The 19,129-nt window shown below is 50.3% G+C and overlaps 1 protein-coding gene across 4 annotated transcripts in view; it reads left to right on the top strand.

Annotated features, from left to right (window-relative positions):
• KDM4B (lysine demethylase 4B) overlaps positions 1 to 19,129 on the top strand; it is a 219,573-nt gene that overhangs the window by 153,733 nt on the left and 46,711 nt on the right. For all 4 annotated transcript variants that reach the window (XM_038772313.1, XM_038772312.1, XM_038772314.1 and 1 more), the window contains one exon: positions 17,418 to 17,614. In XM_038772313.1, coding sequence (XP_038628241.1) covers positions 17,418 to 17,614 — 197 coding nt within the window. The remainder of the gene's footprint in view (positions 1 to 17,417; positions 17,615 to 19,129) is intronic.

Genomic DNA, 19,129 nt, shown 5'->3' with positions numbered 1-19,129 from the left:
GGATGGACCGTTAGGTATACCAGCCCTCGGTTTCATGGCCTGGAGTTGGGAATTAAACTTGGGGTGGACCTGAGGGTCTTGGCTCTGTTGAACCCCACTAAAGCACCTTTTTTTTTCTTTAATGTTTATCTCCCCCTCTGGACGGTGAGCTTCTTGAGGATAGGGCTTAGGGTCTCCCAACTCTGTTGTATTGTCCTCTTCCAAGTGCTTAGGCCAGTGCTCTGCAATCAGTGGTTTTTGTTGAGCACCAGAGTATAGTATAACAGAGTTGGTAGACACATTCCCTGCCCACAATGAGTTTACAGTCTGTGGGGGGCAGACTGATATTAATATAAATAAATGAATTTCAGATATGCACATAAGTGCTGTGGGGCTCAGGGAGAGGTGAATAGAAGATGCAAATCCAAGTGCAAGGGCAATGCAGAAGGGAGTGGGAGAAGCGGAAATGAGGGCTTAGTCGAGGAAGACCACTTGGAGGAGATGTGCCTCCTTTCTGACCTCTCCCCACTTCAGTCCATAATTCACTCTGCTGCCCGGATTATCTTTCTCTAGAAACGTTCTGGGCACATCACCGCCCCCCTCCTCAAAAATCTCCAGTGGTTGCTTATTAACCTCCATATCAAACTAAAGCTCCTCACTGTTGACTTCAAAGCTGTCCATCAGCTTGCCCCTTCTTACCTCACCTCCCTTCCCTCCTACATCCCAGCCCACTGACTCTGCTCCTCTGATGCTAACCTTCTCACTGTGCCTTGTTCTTGCCTGTCCCACAGTCAATCCCTGGCCCATGTCCTACCTCTGGCTTCCAACTCCCTCCCTCCTCAAATCCACCAATCACACTTCCCCCGCCTTCAAAGCCCTACTGAAGGCTTATGTCCTCCAAGAGGCCTTCCCGGACTAAGGCCCCCTTTTCCTCAGCTCCTCCGCCCCGACTCGCTCCCTTTGCTTTACCCCCCCTCCCCGTCCCACACCACTTGTGTATATATGTACGTATATATAATTCTATTTATTGATATTGATGCCTGTTTACTTGTTTTGATGTCTGTCTCCCCCCTTCTAGACTGTAAGCCTGGTGTGGGTAGAGATTGTCTCTATTGCTGAATCATACTTTCCAAGTGCTTACTACAATGCTCTGCACACAGTAAGCGCTCAATAAATACAATTGAATGAATGAAGGCACAGAGGAGTCAAGTGACTTGCCCAAGCTCATACAGCAGGCAAGTGGCAGTGCCACTCTTCTCCTTCTCCATTCTGACCTTATTCCTTTCCTCCTCTTCCTGCCTTTCTTGGTGTGGTCTCTCCCCTTGGGTTTTTTTTTTTATGTGTGGGTTTTTCCCCTCCTTTCACCTTTCCTGGACTGACTGACTCTGTGAGCATGTGGGTGTTTAGACACTGATTTATTTGCCAGTTCCCTTTTTTAAAGTTGTCATTGGTCTTATGCTATCATTGGTAAGATCTGTATCCATGGGTGCAACCGAAAAAGCACCGACATTTGCCTGGCAAAACCCACACACACTGGGCCCATGTAGCAATGGTCCCTTGCCTTTTTTTTTTTTAATGGTATTTGTTAAGCACTTATTGTGTGCCAGGCACTGTACGAAGTGTTGGTAAGTACAAGGTGATCAGGATGGACCCAGTCCACATCCTGCATGGAACTCGCAGTCTTCCTCTCCGTTGTACAGATGGGGGAATTGAGGCCTAGAGAAGTGAAGTGACTTGCCCAAAGTCACACAGCAGACAAGTGGCAGAGCCGGGATTAGAACCTAAGTCCTTTGGACTCCCAGGCCCAGGCTCTATCCAGATGGCCATGCTGCTGCTTTTGCTGGACTGGTAAATTTGCTCTTCACACCCCTGGCAGAGTTTGTCATTCTTCCACTCTCTCCTGGTTTTGCTGAACTTTCCGCTTGAAAAGAGATATTCCCCTGTGGCCCCCAGTTGGTGCCCTCCAGGCTGGCCTGTGTGCCACTGCTGTCTCCCAGCGTCCTTTACAGCCCTATATCACTCAAGGTACCTCACCGTTTTTCCTAAAGGGGGAGACCACCACCTAAACCCCGATTATCCCAAAATCAAAATGGAGCCATCAACCAGCTCCAATGCCATGCATCAGAATTGACGTGACACCTGGGGTTTTTGCCCCCCTGTCCTGCTTCTTGGCACTTAGTGGAACGGGCAAAGAGGCAGAACTCTGGCCCTTTCTCACAAGGTGGGTCAGAGTGGCAAACAGGCTGCCAGTGATTCATTTTTGTCCCTCCGAACAGCCAACAACTGAGCACTTGGCCACGAGTTTCCTGACAGTGGAACTTTGGATGTTCTGTTTTGATTTTTGTCATTCATTCAAGAGTATTCAGTGCAGGCCTACTATATGTACTGTACTAAGTCCTGGGGAAAGGTACTAGGATGAGAAGAAAAATCAGACCTGCTCCCTTGTCCTGCAGAGGGCTCTCAGTTGAAGGATAGGGGTCAGGGACAGGGAGGAGAGGGAAGAAGAATGACGATGGAGTATGAAGGCTGATTGAAATGAAGAAAGCAATAAGGCTTTGAAGGTGTGGTGAGTAACTGTCTGTTGGTTATGAAGAGGGAGGCCGTGCCAGGCCAGAGGCAGGATGTGGGTGAGGGTTTGACGGCGAGATAGACAACGAGATAAAGGTACAGTGAGTAGGTTGGTAGTAGAGGAGCGAAGTGTGTGGGTTGTAGTAGGAGAGTAGCAAGTTAAGGTAGGAGGGGGGCAAGATGACTGCTTTAGAGCCTATGGCAAGGAGTTTGTTTGCAGAGGTGGATGGGCAACCACTGGAGGTTCTTGAAGAGTGGAGAAACATGGACTGAATGTTTTTGAAGAAAAATGATCCAGGCAGCAGAGCCAAGTATGTACTGGAGTAGGGACTGCTGTATCTGACAGACCACTGTTCTCCCCATCTTCAAAGTCCTCCTAAAATCCTGTCTTCTCCAGGAAACCTTCCCTGACTAACCTCTCATCTCCCCACAAAATTCTCTCCTATGCACTTGAGTCCATATCCCCTAAGCACTTTGCTACTCACCTATACCCCGCTGCCACAGGACATATGTCCATGTCTTTAATGATAATAATTATTTTTATAATTATGGTATTTAAGCACTTACTTTGTGCCAAGCACTATTCTGAACTCTGGGGTAGATACAAGGTAATCAGGTTGGACACTGTCTCTGTTCCACATGGGGCTCATAGTCTTAATCCCTGTTGTACAGATGAGTTAACTGAGAAATTAAGTGACTTGCCTAAGGTCATACAACAGACAAGTGACAGAGGTGGGATTAGCACCCACGTCCTCTGACTCCCAAGCCCGCACTCTTTCCACCAGGTCATGCTGCTTCCCTTAGACTCCATTCCATCTCCTACCTGCAATTAATTTTAATGTCCATCTCCCCTACTGGAGTGTAAGCCCCTTGGGGGCAAGGATCGTGTCTACCAACTCCATTGTAGTCTCCCAAGCACTTAGTTTGGTGCTCTGCACCCAGTAAGTGCTCAAACAATTCCTTTGATTGATTGCTCAATGACTAAGCACCGGGAAAGAGTTACACGGGTGGGTATTAGACCTGGTCTATGGGGCTTGCCAAGTTATTAAGGGTGGGGAGTGGGACTGCCCCCCCGCCCCAGCCCCTGCACACCCAAAACAATAAAAGTGGTAAACCAAAAGACAAGAACAAATAGAAAAAGCAACAAAACCAAAGCAGTTGGATGCATGACTAAAGAGGCAGAATTTCAAGCCTCTCATGGCTGAGTCCAACAGTCATACCCGCAACCACATCAACCACCACAATTTTTCCACAATCTTGTGGAAGCCGCGGTCCGCCCCTGATTCTGACCTTCCCACCATGGAGGTGCAAGGCAGGTTGGGATCATGGCCCCAGGGTGGCACCAAGGGACCCGACAGCTAGGCCATCACTACTTCTGTACCATATTCATTCAATTGTATTTATTGAGTGCTTACTGTGTGCAGAGCACTGTACTAAGCACTTGGAACAGTACAACACTAATTGGGAAGCAGCGGGGCCTACTGGATAGAGCCCGGGCTTGGGAGTCAGAAGGACCTGGGCTCTAATCCCGGCTTGCCCCTGGTCTCCTGTATGACCTGCATGTCACTTCTCTTCTCTGGGCCTCAGTTACCTCATCTGTAGAATGGGGTTGAGGGATTAAAACTGTGAGCCCCAGGTGGGACAGGGACTGTGTCCAACCCGATTAGCTTGTATCTACCCCACTGCTTAGAACAGTGCTCGACACATAGTAAATGCTTAATAAATGCCGCTATGATTGTCATCATTATTATATCTCTATTTTCATTTGTGTACTCCATTATTCATTTTTTCAATGTTATTTATTCTGACCACTAAGCCCCGCTGCTTATTCAGCTCCTTTATCCTTCTCTAGTTGTGATAACCTGATTCTTCCTCTTGCTCGCCCTCTTTGTGAATCATTTGCGTCTGTCTCCCACATCAGCTCATGAGTCCCTAAGAGCTTAGTAGCGGGCTGTGCACACAGGTGCTCAATAATTCCTATTGAGCTTTGGCGAGATTGAGCTCATTTGCGTGGCATTTTCCAGGTGCAGACTAATGCACAGCCTTGGTCTTCCATCTGATTCAGTCCATAGGGCTTTTCTGATGCTACAGAGTGGCACGTAATGATCTGCACGTTGTCTGGTCTGTGGACTTCCAGCAGCTCCTGCGAGGGCTCTCCGAGGCGTCTGCAAGCCTGTGGAGTTGGAAGAATTTTCCAGAGCACCAGAAGCATTGTTGAGATGTCAAGAGGGACTGTACAGAGAATGAAATGGGCCCTCCCCCGCTGTCTTGTTAACTGGTCGCAGCCGGCGGAAGGGTGGTGGTGGTCGGGGGTGGTGGATTTGGATGATAAAGTCAAGGCAGCTAAGGCAGAGATCCAACTAGTGAGGCAAGGGGCCTGCGACTGGCTCGGCACTAATCATTGGAGCCTGATCACATGGGCCACGTTCTTTGGGGACACTTTTTTTGTTTTTAATGGTATGTGCTAAGCGCTTACTATGGGCCAGGCACTGTACTAAGCGCTGGGGGTAGACACAGTCTGTGTCCCCACATAGCATTCAGTCTTCACCCCCATTTTACAGGTGAGGGAACTGAGGCACAGAGAAGTGAAGTGATTTGCCCAAGGTCATACAGCAGATTCTCTGACTCCCCGGCCTGGGCTCTTTCCTCTAGGCCATGAAAGCGGTGGTTTCTCCAATCCCATCCAACTTTTCAATACGCAGCTCCGTGGAAGTCCTCATTGATGACGTGTAAAGCAAGTTTCTTATTGGTTTTGAGACTGTTCGTGACCACGGAAAGGACTTGTTTGGAATTCTGGGGTAGCAAGTTTTTCTTCCAGGTAGACAACCTTTAGATTGAGATGCGACCAGGTGGGCAGTGGGTCAGGGACCACATCCTGCAGATGTCTCAACAGGCAACGTGGCCCTAGAGCCTGAGCCTGCGAGTCCGAGGACCCTGGCTCTAATCTTGACTCTGCCACGTGACCTTAGGCAATTCACTTCACTTCTCTGGGCCTCAGTTTCCTCATCTGTAAAAATGGGGATTCAGTGCCTGTTCTCCATCCCCCTTAGCCTTTGAGCCCCATGTGGGGCAGGGACTGTGTCCAACCTGATTATCTTGGATTAACCCCAGTGCTTAGTACAGTTCTTGGCATAAAGTAAGTGCTTAACAAATACCACAGTTTATTATTATTATTATTATTAGCAATAATAATAATAATATTGCTAAATTGGTGGCTTCCCCTCTTTGTAACCATTTCCAATTTGTCCATGGTGAGATGTAGTTGGTGTTGACTACAGAGAAAGCAGGTTCAGCATTCTGTTAATAGCTGGAAGAGCTGCTTGGGGGAGGGGAGAGTGCATGGCGGGGAGGAATCTCCCTTCTATCATAAAAATGGTAAAATTAGGTCCTGCTTTCGGGAAGTTATTTTATTTTTTATTACATTTTATAAAAATGAGCCATTTTACTTGATTTCTGTCATTTTGCCCAGGATGATTATGGCTCATAAAAGCCAATTTGACATATCCGGAGGACCCGATAAAACCGTGGTGGATAGATGTGGAGAAATAGTTACCACCTTTAACTTCCCACCTGGTTGTGGGGGAAGGAAAGAAAAGAATGGAATGAGGGAGATCCCTTTTGTTAAATTGACAAACCAACCTTTAGTGAGAGCTCAGAATGGGTTTCCCTCATCCCCACAGGCAACGGTCCTGCCACCCTCTGTGGATAAATTAAGGCCTCTATTGCATATGATTAATAATGACACCTTGAATTTTTTGTCTTTTTATTTATCTATGGTGCTTTTTTATGGCATTTGTAAAGTGGTTACTGTGTGCCAGGCACTGTACTAAGCGCTGGGGTAGATACAAGCTAACTAGATTGAACTCAGTCCCTGTCACACATGGAACTCACAGTCTTAATCCCCATTTTACAGATGAGGGAACCGAGGCACAGAGACATTCAACGACTTGCCCAAGGTCGCACAACAGACAAGTGGCAGAGCCAGGATTAGAGCCCAGGCCTTTCTGACTCCCAAGCCTGTGCTCTGTCCACTAGGCCACTCTGCTTCTCTAGTTGAAATGACCTGGAAAACAGTTGCCCTGGTGGCCACAGTGGTCTTTACCCCCCCGTCAGCCAGCTGGTTTTCAGGATTCCTGCCAAGCGTGTCCACCTCACGGGATACCCCAGGAGATTCTTTGGGCCAGAAACCTTCACCCTGATGGCACAGGCAGAACCAGGACTAGAACCCACACCTCCTGACTCAGTAATAATAAATACTGATAAAATATTGTGGTATTTAGGCGCTGACTCCATGTCAAGCACTCTCCTTAGCACAGGGGAAGATATGTGATCATCAGATGAGATGCTGTCCTGGGGCTCCCAGTCTGAGAGGGAGGGGGAGACACAGGCTTGTGCTCATTTTCACTTAGGTGTTCGCATTGAGAATAGAGTCGTCTTGCCACTACTCCAGCAGTATTGGCTTAGTGAAGTCAAAGCATTTTTTCCTGGCCCTGGCATGGCCGTTTGAGGTGAAGGATGAGGTGGAATCCATGTCTTGGGTCTTTAAGAAGCACACTCAGGTGCCGGAATAGGAAGAGTCATTCATTCGTATTTGTTGAGCTCATACTGTGTGCACAGCACTGTACTAAACGCTTGGGGGAGTACAGTACAACAATAAACAGACACATTTCCCACCCACAATGAGCTTATAGTCTAGAGGGAAGATGCTTGTGGTGTAGTGGAAAGGGCTTGGATCTGGGAGTCAGAGGACCAGGGCTGCTCTCCCGGCTCTAACACTTACCTGCTGTGGGACCTTGGACTAGTCAATTCACTTCTCTGTGCTTCAGTTTCCTTAGCTGTAAAATGGAGAGACAGTATCTGTTCTCCCTCCCCCTTTGACTCATGTGGGACAGAGACTACGTCTGACCCGATGATCATAGCTCTGCTCCTGTGCTTAGTACAGTGCTTGGCCCTAATAAGCAATTATTATCACTGTCGTTATTGGTCAAGTGCTCTGAAAATAGAGCACCCCAGAGCCAGCCTGAGGAACTATCATTATGTGTCTGTGCTCTGCAGAGGCTCCCTTTGTTTTGCTTCAGAAACCTTCAGTGGAAAAGGAAAGTTTGGGTGAGAGCTGGCATTTCCACGTCCCAGGAGGCGTCTGCTCTCACCACAACCTGCTCTTGACCCGGTGGATTTAATGAGTAATTGAACGTCTTGGCCAGGATTTCCTTGGTAGCAATCAGGCAGTTTAGATAGGGTGCTCGAGGGGTGATTGGTTTTCCATTTCCTTCTTGGATAGCAAAGGAGAACAAGCATCCTGTGAAGGTCAAAGGTTGTAAAGGAAAATGTGGTGTACCCTCCAGATTGCCTAATTGGGAACAGACTGATCATTCTGGCCAAATGACAGAGCGTGTGCGATGTGTTCAGATACTTCACTTTCTGAGCTGTTGAGCCTCTGTGGGCCTGATTGGTGTTTGATTTGACACTGGGAACTTCTGGGCTCTCATTTAGCAGCATGAAACAGGTCCCTTACATGGGCAAAGGCTCTATGTGGTGGATGGGGCAGGGCAGGAGGAAAGGAGGAAGAGGGAGGTGAGTTGAGGTGCACCAGTAACCCTGGCACACGGTTTGCTTTTCTTCCTGTATTTTTATTCATTTTTTTTCCTAAACAAAAATCAATTTGTGCTGTTTTCTGTAACCATAGGCAAGCCACAAGCCTGAGAATGTTTTCTCATTTCCTCTGAATCTGCCAGCTGCCTCCTGGGATGGGCTGGTTATGAATATTCGTTCCTCTGATCTGTCGATCGTCCACTCCACCCGGTGACAGCTGGGGCCTCTCTTGCACACTTTGTTATGGCCGTCTGGGCACCCAATGAGGGCGATGACGAAAGTGAAGCCGAGAAAGATGCTTAGATTAGATCCCTGAGTCCCTCGTTTCGGGGGTTGGACGGGTCTCCATTTGTCATCGTGATGGGACAAGCGTGTCGCCTCCATGGTGCCAGTTAGTCACGGTCCGTTGCCGGGAGACCCTGTTACTCCCAGCCCTCTCTCGGTTCTGTAACTGGAAGCCGGGAAAGGCAACCGGTCGCCGGGAACCGGGAGGCTGCTTGGATTCATTCATTCATTCAATCGTATTTATTGAGCGCTTACTGTGTGCAGAGTACTGTACTAAGCACTTGGGAAGTACAAGTTGGAAACTTATAGAGACAGTCCCTACCCAACAGCGGGCTCACAGTCTAGAAGGGGGAGACAGACAACAAAACAAAACATATTAACAAAATAAAATAAATAGAATAAATATGTACAAGTAAAATAGAGTTATAAATACGTACAAACATACATATGCAGGTGCGGGGAGGGGAAGGAGATGAGGCGGGGGGAGGGGGAGAGGGAGAAGGCGCTTAGTACAGTGCTCTGCACACAGTAAGCGCTCAATAAATATGATTGATTGAGTGACTCAGTCTGGGAAGGCCTCCTGGAGGAGGTGAGCTCTCATTAGGGCTTTGAATGGAGGAAAAGAGCTAGCTTGGTGGATGTGCAGAGGGAGGGCATTCCAGGCCAGGGGGATGATGTGGGCTGGGGGTCGACGGCGGGACAGGCAAGAACGAGGCACAGTGAGGAGATTAGCGGTAGAGGAGCAGAGGGTGCGGGCTTGGCTGTAGAAGGAGAGAAGGGAGGTGAGGTAGGGAGGGGGCGAGGTGATGGAGAGCCTTGAAGCCGAGGGTGAGGAGTTTTTGCCTGATGCGTAGGTTGATTGGTAGCCACTGGAGATTTTCGAGGAGGGGAGTAACATGCCCAGAGCATTTCTGCACAAAGACGATCCAGGCAGCGGCGTGAAGTATGGTTTGAAGTGGGGAGAGACAGGAGGATGGGAGATCGGAGAGGAGATTGGATGAGTCAGGCTGGGCCGGAGAGAGAATGACATTCAGGGAAGGGACCCGTTGTTTGCACTGCCAAGGATGGAACTTGATTCTTGCTCCTTGGACAGGTTTCTGTGACGCCACTGGCTACCTTGCCCACCCTGTTCTTGGACTGGGGAAGTCCCTACCCCTCTGAAATACCATAGTGCTTGGGGAAGAAAGAACTGCCCTACTGTCTTATTCTCATCAGTCAATCGTATTTTTTGAGCACTTACTCTATGCTGAGTACTGTACTAGGCCCTTGGGGAAGAATAATACGGTAGAGCTGGTAGACACGTTCCCTGCTCAAAAGGAGCTTACAGTGAAGGGGGGACTTACACTCTCCCCTCTCAGTCATTAATTTTACTGTAAGGATAGATACATAAGTGCTCTGGGGCCGGAGTGAGTATCAAGTGTTTAAAGGGCGCACAGCTAAGTGCAATGGGTGATGTGGAATTAATTAGGGGAAATGAGGGCTTAGTTAGAGAAGGCTCCTTGGAGGAGGGCTTTTAAGGTGGGGAAAGTGGTTGTCCGTCGGCTATGAAGGTGAAGGGAGTTCAAGGCCAGAGGGCAAGGGGTCGACGGCGAGATAGATGAGATTGAGATACTGTGAGTAAGTTGGCGTTAGAGGATTGAAGTGTGCTGGCTGGGTTGTTTACCAACACCAAGATTTATACTGAGCATCCATTATGTGTGGAGTGCTGTCCTGGAGCCCACCGCTTGGGGAAACAGACGGCAGAGCGAAAAAGATGCCGATGGAATGTGCAGTCTGATGGGGGACTAGATTGCCCAATATGCCAGGGAGGAAAAGGAGGCCCCAATGATTTAAAAAAAAAAAAAAACATACACAAGTGAGCATTAGTTAAAGAGCAAGGAAACAGATACCTGTAAAAGAGTGTGTAGCTATAAATAATGCCTGGAAGTGAGTGAATCAAGGATAAATCAATGAGAAAACAGGTGAGGGGGAAGGTGAGGGAATTAATCGGGATGGTCTCCATGAAGAGCTGGCTTTTTAGAAGATCTTTGAAGATTAGGAGGGGCCTGTTTTACCAAAGCTGGGTGCGGGGAGGGCGTGCAGGGGAGATGTGAGCAGTGGGCTGGAGGTGGGAGAGTTGAGAGTGAGTTGAGAGTTCGAGTGGATGGGGAGTTTGCTCGGGAGGAACAAAGGGCCTGGGCCGGCGTGGAACAGGAGAGAGGCTAAACTTTCGACCAAGGTCCTCCGGAATGTTGAAATCCACCATCAGCACTGCTTCCCACTTGAGGCTCCGAATGAAAAGTCCCGCATTGGCTGATCGGATGAGTTTCGGCAGTAATCCCCAAGTCGGAGAGAACCTGGAGCCAGGAAGGTTTTGGTGTCTTTCAACAGTGATTCCAGAAATGTCCGGCCTATGGCGCGCAGTCTAAATCTTTAATCCCCTTAAATCCTGGCTTGCCTCTGGGAAGCCAAGACAGCCCCTCTGGGAATCCCTAAACTTGAGGGCTGAGTTTGGCTTCTTCTTACCACTTAGCGTTGCATCGGCGAAAAAGCGTCAACCCACTGCAGCGTGGCAGCGGCCGGGCCGTGAGGGAGTCTGGGATGTGGAGCATCTGTTCCCTGATTAGCGAGCCAAGCTTCCGAAGGAGGGAAGGATCGGATCGACGGCTTCGTCCAAAGATGGGTCGTAGCCGGGAGGAAGGGGCTTCTGCTGGGACCCGGGCCCTGAGGCTTCGCCGAGCTGCTGCGTCGCCTTTTGTCCGGATGCCCGTTTATTGGGGTCTTGCTGCCAGGCCGACGAGAAATAATGAGATCAAGCGACTTTCTGAAATCCCGTGGCAAGATGGTGATTCAGTCTGGCTCAGCTCTCTGATCCCCGCTTAGACAAATCGGGTGGGGGTGCGTGTGCCCAGAGGGCCGGGCACAATCTTGCTTTCCCCTAATTCCAGGAATCAAGCCCATGGCCCGAAGGACGGCGTCGTTTGGATCCCGTCCACTTGTTCCTCTCCAAATGGCACTATTAATATTGATGAGGACTAAATGCTGGGTTGACAGGTGCAGCAGTGGCTCCTCCAGAGGCCGCTGTCCCTCTACCCAAGTGGCCGTATATTGGGATGGTCCCAAGTCCTCCTCATTCCGCTAGCCCCGCTCCCCCCGCAGCCTCAGGGTGAATGGGAAAGCGAAGACGGAGAGCTGCTAATGTTGCTGACTTTTCTCAGGGCTGTCAGACCTGGGCTTTAAACAGCATTTGCTCTCTGGGTGTAAGGAGAAAGCCATTAAAAACATTCAGCTGATTAATTAAATTGTCGCAGGCAGCTCTGCTGAGAGGAACTGTCAAGGGCTTTTTGAGGTGCGTTTTGCCAAGTTATCAGGCATTTCCTGATGCAGAGCACAGCTGAAGAGAATCGTCACCGTTGCTCTTGGCCAAGGTGGAGCTCTGGCTGGACTGCAGCTTTGAGGCCTGGACTGACCCCTGAGGGGGAAAAAAAAAAAGAAATCGGGCTCTGGACCATCCAAACTCTGAATTGTTTAAAGCTTTGTCTGCCTGGTGGGCTGACGTTGAAAAGGGAGACGCGGCCCCCTTAAGTGGCTTCTGGTGGCACTACCTGGGAGAGCCGCAAGCACCCCAGGGAGAGCAGGCAGATACAGGTTTCCCTACTCGGATGGGAGGTAAGAAGGCCAAATCCAAGACAGTAGAAAACCACATAAGCCTGCCCTTCTCCCCCCTACCCTTTCTGGCTTGGCTGGTGGTGGGTGGGCAGCAGCAGCAGGAGGAGGAGGGCAGGGATGTCTGAGGCTGGCACCACCCACTTGAGCAGGCTTGAGTTCTGCAAGGACCCCACCACAGGCCCAGGTCCGGGCAAGGGGGTCTGGGTCGGTGGGGAGAAGCCCCTTGTGAGGAGGTCACGGGTCTGTGTTTGTGGACCCAAGTAAAGAGCTGTCAAGTGGCTTTGGCACTCAATCAATCAATCAATGGTGTTGAGCACTTACTTTGTATAGAGCACTGGGCTAAGCACTTGAGAGAAGACAATTTAACAAAATTGACAGACACGTTCATTCATTCATTCAATCGTATTTATTAAGTGCTTACTGTGTGCAGAGCACTGTACTAAGTGCCTGGGAAGTACAATTCGGCAACATATAGAGACGGTCCCTACCCAACAACGGGCTCACAGTCCCTGCCCATAACGAGCTTACAGTCTCTAGGACTGATGGTCTAATCCTTCAAATGGCCCATTAGTGGGTAGGAGAGGAGGCTTTGGACCAGCTAGTCAGTGGTATTTATGGGGAGTCTACTGTGTGCAGAGCACTGTGGTAAGCACTTGGGCGTGCCCAGTACAATAGAGTCGGTAGACACCATCCCTGCCCTAGAGAAGCTTACCGACTAGAGGGGGAGACGGACAATGAAATACATTCCGGATAGGGGAAGCAGCAGAGGGTAGTGGTCTTTGTTCAAGCTGGGATGCCCACCCCTTGTCTCTGAATCGTGAACCCACTTTTGATGGGACAAATGACCACATTAAATCACTTAGAGTTGCTGGAATTTGGCCCATTTGCTGGCTGCGTCGGAACTTTGGAATTCTGAACCCGTGTTGTGCCCTCCCTCTTTCCCCCCCAATAATGCCCAGCTCTAATAGAGGTCCATCTGTCTGCCGTTCTCTTTCCTGGCCATCCTGAAAGGGTTTCTCTCCTTCATTTGTCCCTAGGTAGTGTGCCTCAGCTCTAATGTAATTACTAAACATCCCTGCCTTTTGCTGGAATGGGTTTGAACAGGGAGCGTTTCTAGAACGGTTGAATCCTCATGAGTCTGCAGCTCTCCCGGAGCTGTTCCGAGCCATCCCGTGGCTCCCAGGTTTCCGGCGACTGTGATTTCTCGCCCTTTACATGGCAGTTCTAGGACGGCAGGTCCCGGGGGCTGCTCAGTCCTTCTGGGATCTTCCACCCTCCCTTTTCACGGGTTCCTCCTTTTCCTCATCAGAAGCTAATGATTCAGTCAAATTCCCCTCGAGGGGCACTCTTCTGTTGGGAGGGAGGGCAGGAGACACTGAAGTGGGAGGCAGGGAATTGAGGGGCGCGAGAAGCCACGTTGAACTTTAGCAACCAAGGGGAGATGGACGGGATGAGAACCAAGTGAGCCAAAGTTGAGCTGGGTGGCCTGGGTTTCCTTGCTCTTTGGACCCCGGGAAAAAAAGCCGCTTAGATGCTGCAGGCCCTTGGAGGGCTGTGGCCCTGTAGGGCTGGCTATAGTCCAGGTATATGGGGCCAGGTGGGCCCAGGGGAAACCCATAATGCACCCTCTCTTGCCCTCTGACTGTAGCCTCTGCAACTAGAGTGGTTTGTTGGCCGAGTAAGGAGTAAAAACAAGGCAGGGAAGCTCTTCTGGCCCACTCAGGAGAGTGCCCTGCCCCTTGAGCAGGCAGCCGGGCTGGGAACGAGGCCCAAGGTGATTTAGTGCTGCCTGCTGCTTGGGTGGGCAGTGGACAACCTGAAGATCCCAAAGAAACCAGAGGCAAAGAGCTTCCTTCTCCGTGGGTTTCGGCTGAAGGGACCGTTGTGAGAAGCGTTTTGTGCAATTGGGGTGAGCTCAGCTTTCAGTATGACCTGTCAGGAAAACGGAGGGGCTGAAGAACTTGACTCCGAGTCAGGGGGAAAGGGTACGGAGGTGGGACTTTGAACCCCTACCTCCTGAAAGTGTCCACTGTCGTCTTAGCCCTTCTTGGCACCCAGCGCCACAGTGAAAAACTGGAGAATCGTCTCAGTGGTATCTTGCAGGTCTCTCTCTTTCTCTCTCCCCGCCCCACACCCCTCTGCCTCCCCCCACCCCCACACACACCCAAGCTCAGTGCCATAGCCAGCATTTGGGAAGATTGCGGTGCCCTGTGGGATCAACACCCTCTCAGCCAAGAGGGAGTGATGGGGATGAGGAGTGTCCCCAGTTGATGCTTTGTCTGCGTGGGGGGTGGAGGGGAGAGAGCCGGGACTGGTGGACTGGTGCGCTCTTCTCTGCAGAGCACGGCCTTGGGCTCCCCTCCATGGGCGCCCACAGGTGCTTTTTTTAATTACTTAAGGGAAAGCAATTGAAAAGCCGCTCGATACAAATCCCTTAAGCCACTATTGATGGTGACGCTGGGGAAAGCTTGTGCCCAGCCAGGAATCTGAAACCTGGGCACCATCTGTGTTCCTGCAGCTCCTTGGCCAAATTACATTCCAAGCCTTTCTTTCCTGCGCGATTTTTCATTAAATGGATTGAGTTTGCTGGAAATCGCCTGGCCATAAATATTCCCTCCCGCTCTGTAGTCAGGTTATTACCGCTCCACAAGTCAGCGCTTCGGAGCAGAGCAGAAGGCGACCAGCACTCCTGATGAAATGAAAAAACTGAAATAAAAAAAAAATACCATGCTACAAGTCTTGGGGCATCAGGGAACTCCACAGAAACGATTTCCCTCTCTTTCTCATTCACCCTCAATTTTGGGCCATGTGAGTTTCACTGTGGCTTGTGGAGAGGGGGGAGGGAGAGCCTCAGGGGCAAAGCAATATGCTTTAGCCTGTTTGTGGTTTTTCCTTTTTTTTTCTTTCTTTTTTTTTTCTTTTAAAAGAAGTTTTTCTCATGCTTTTTGGTGGAGAGGAAATGATAATGCTATCAAGGTGGTTGGGGGAAGGTGTAGGCCTTAAAAGGGAATGTGTTTTAAACCCACAACGTCGGATTCCCCAAATCTTTTTTACCCTTGAAAAACAAAGGACAGGTTTGCTGAGGGTACAGGAGGATGTAAGTGATGCCTTTACTGGCTCAGGATCAACATCAGCAAGGTGGACAGAGGGCCGATTGAACCCTGGACTAAGCACTTGGGAGAGGGCAATACAACAGAGTCGGTAGACATTGTGATCCCTGCCCTCAAGGAGCGTGCAGTCTAGTGGAGGAGATGGGCATATTATAACAAATTCCTAATAGACAAAGTGGCAGAATACAGTGATCTGAGTAAAAGAGAATATAAGTTCAGGTAACTGTGGGATGGCAGTCTTCTCGGTCATCGATCCAAACAGGGATGGATGGACTATCTGATGTTGCTAACTTTCCCCTCTTATGTTTCTAACTCTCCTCCAGTAACCTCCCACGGACCTCTCACCCATAAATTTGCCACAGTCTCTCCCTCCGTCCATTGGGAGCCTACTCTGTTCACTGCCTAGTTCGGTTCATTCGTGAAGAGGGTAAAGTTGTTGTGCTCAGGTTGTTTACCAGGGTTGAGGGGTGGAGGGAGGATGATAGTTACTCTGTCAAACCCGAAGAGTAGGTCAGTAGTCTTGCTGGATGGTCTAGGAATGGTCATCACTGAAGGCAGCCTGTGCCCAGGCGACGAATGGGATTCTGAGAGAAGGCTGCCTGTGGGTCCTGGTTTTTAGTGCCACGACTTGGCCCTCTGGGCATAGGACAGGCCAGAGGGATGCCATCAATGGACCCAACCCCACTGTCTCTTGTTGGATGTTGTCATCATGGCTGTTCATCTCCCTGTCTGAATGTCGGGCTGTGAACCAAGGTCAGGAGGTTTCCCATTTTCCTTCCTGCTTTGTGCCTGAAGATGCTGGTCCTGACTTGGTGCCATAGTGGCCTTTTTATTCACCCTTCTCATTCATTCATTCAATCGTATTTATTGAGTGCTTACTGTGTGCAGAGCACAGTACTAAGCACTTGGGAAGTACAAGTCGGCAACATTATAGAGATGGTCCCTACCCAACAATGGGCTCACAGCGTAGAAGGGGGAGACAGACAATAAAACAAAACATGTAGACAGGTGACAAAACATGTAGACAGGTGGATCCATCCTTCCTGGGATGTTGGGGACGATATTCCAGAGTGGTGGGCATTGGGTTTTATTATTATTGGCACTGATAAGAATTGTGGTGTTAGTTAAGCTCTCCCTCTGTGCCAAGCCCCAGTAAGCACCAGAGTCTATGAGAACATCAGATGGGGCACAGGTTCCGTCTCACAAAGGGCTCCCAGTTTAAGGGGGTGGGAGAACAGAGATCGAAACCCCATTTGACAGAAGAGGAAACTGAGGCCCAGAGGAGCGAAGTGACTTGCCCAAGGTCACACAGCAGGCAAGTGGTGGAGCCGGGACTCTAGTCCTCTGAATCCCAGGCTCTTTCCCTTCTGCACCGCTTCTCAGATTTTTTTGGCTGTTGGTCTAGTGGCCGCAGAAGCACTGCTCTGGGACATCCATTCCACTTTCCGCATACGCTTTGGAAACTGAACCATGCCACCGCTGTCTCGGTGGATTGCCAGCCCCCTCTCTCCCTTTTCCTTTTCTCTTACAAGTGCTGCTGCTGTTGTCTTAGTTTCCTCCCTGAAGTCTGATCATCTGTATCCACCTGTTATTTGTTATGGGCCAAAAGAGGCAGGCCAGATTGCCACCAACCAGTTGGGTCCGGGGGGGCTGGCTTGACTCTTTCCTTCCACCTTGCACGCTTCTTAGGTTATTGGGTCTAATGAGCAGAGCTCTGCTTTGTCCCTAGCCAGGTAGCCTGTCTGTCTGTCTGCCAGGCCCGGATCCATTCTAGTCCGTGGTGGTAGCGGTTCCCAGTTCCTGGTGGCCAAGACCCATGTGTGGACAGTATTTTGGCTCATGCAGGGCTAGAGGACCCTGCCTTGAGGAATAATATTAAGAATAATTGTGGTATTTAAGTGCTTACTATTTTGCCAATCACTGTACTAAGCGCTGGGATAGTTGCAAGGTATTCAGATCCCACATGAGGCTCACAGTCTAAGTAGGAGGGAGAACAGGGATTGAATCCCCATTTTGCAGTTGAAGGAACTGAGGCCCGGAGAACTGAAGTGACTTGTCACGGTCACACAGCAGGTAAGTGGTGGAGCTGGGCTTGGAACCCAGGTCCTCTGTCCCCCAGGCCTGGGCTCTTTCCACTAGGCCACACTACTTAAAGGAGAAGCGGGGACGCCCTTTGTCGGAGTCTGGCAGGAGAGTTCAGTTTGACCACATGTGCTTTCTGGGCTTGTTTTGCAGTGCACCTGCCGGAAGGATATGGTGAAGATCTCGATGGATGTATTTGTGAGGGTGCTGCAGCCGGAGCGCTACGAATTATGGAAACAAGGAAAAGATATCACTGTCTTGGACCACATGAAACCCACAGCCCTGACCAGCCCGGAGCTGGCTGCCTGGAATGACACCAAAGCAGCGCTGAAAGCCAAACTCCTCCGCAGGTAGTGTGGGCTGGCCGGCGGGAGGAGAGGACTCTTGACTCCACCGGAGATGACGCTTTAGACATAGCCTGTCCTCTTGGACTCCAAAAGGCCAGCGGAGCCTGGTGCTAGAGCCGCCAGCTGGGAAGGCTGGCAAGAGCCATCTGGCTCCCAGGCACAGATGGCAGCCAGTGGGGTTGACTTTCTCCAAGTGGCGGCCATGCCCTCCCTTGGTAGCCCACGAGTCAGATGGGTTTCACTCTGGGTTCCAGGCATGCCGTCTGGGTGCCTCAAGGCGAGGGGATAATGGAGAAGCTGGGAAGGCCCTTGACCGCTCTGGCCCGCTCCTTCAGAGCATCTGCAGCGTGAGGCCATGGGACCTTTCAGGCGCTCGAGTTTGGGCTTTAAGGGAGCAAACCCAATCTCACCATCCCTCACTGAGCCGATCTGTTCAGCTTTACTTGGCCATTTTCCTGTTGCGTGCCCCGCCCCACCCCCAGCCTTCCACACCCCAGCTCCCTCTGTAGCCATGCGGCTGTTAACTTGTGTTTGTAAATGATCAGATTTGAAAGAGAATCCTGCATCTGTGGCAGAGGGGCTGTTCTCATTGTGGGCAGGGAATATGTCCATTTACTGTTATACCGTACTCTCCCAAGTGCTTAGTAGAGTGCTCTGCACACAGTAAGCGCTCAATAAATATGATTGACTGACCGACCAACCGGGAATTGAACAGGGATGGGATGCCCGGAGTTTTGGGCATTTAACCCCACCCACCTGTTCCAGTCCTAATGTCACCTGACTTCTGCCTTCCAGAGAATTCCATGTACCTGGGTGTCCTGTCACCCCACTCCAGCTACAGGTTGGAACTGGTTGGCGGGTTCTGCTGGAATGCCCAGTTTTCTTGAACCTCCTCCACTTGATTGGTTGTCCTGGGGCACTTCGGAGGCACATCCCTTCCTCTCGCCATCCTATCAGGATGAGGTGACCCTACAGTTGCCATTCCTAGCTCCCAGACCCAGGAGGAGAGAGCTGAAGGGAGGGGCATCTGAGCCATTAGCAACCATGGCCGCTTTGGACCCCAGAGTCAGTCCAGTGAGTTGGCCGCTGGTTTGTTGCTGGTTGGGCCCCATGAAGGAATAATAATAAGAAGAATTGTGGTATTTAAGTGCTTACTCTGTGCCAAGCACTGTACTAAATGCTGAGATAAATACAAGATCATCAGATCTCACGTGGAGCTCACAGCCGAAGTAGGAGGGAACACAAGTATTGAACCCCTGTTTTGCAAATGAGGGAACTGAGGCCCCGAGATGTTAATTAATTGGTTGTATTTATTGAGAGAAGCAGCGTGGCTCAATGGAAAGAGCCCGGGCTTGGAAGTCAGAGGTCATGGGTTTGAATTCCAGCTCCACCACTTGTCAGCTCTGTGTCCTTGGGCAAGCCATTTAACTTCTCTCTGCCTCAGTTACCTCATCTGTAAAATGGGGATTAAGACCGTGAGCCCCACATGGGACAACCTGATCACCTTGTACCCCCCAG

Source organism: Tachyglossus aculeatus, chromosome X1, assembly GCF_015852505.1.
Source record: "Tachyglossus aculeatus isolate mTacAcu1 chromosome X1, mTacAcu1.pri, whole genome shotgun sequence".
NCBI classification, from domain to species: Eukaryota; Metazoa; Chordata; class Mammalia; order Monotremata; family Tachyglossidae; genus Tachyglossus; species Tachyglossus aculeatus.
This window is presented reverse-complemented; position numbering and strand designations above follow the sequence as displayed.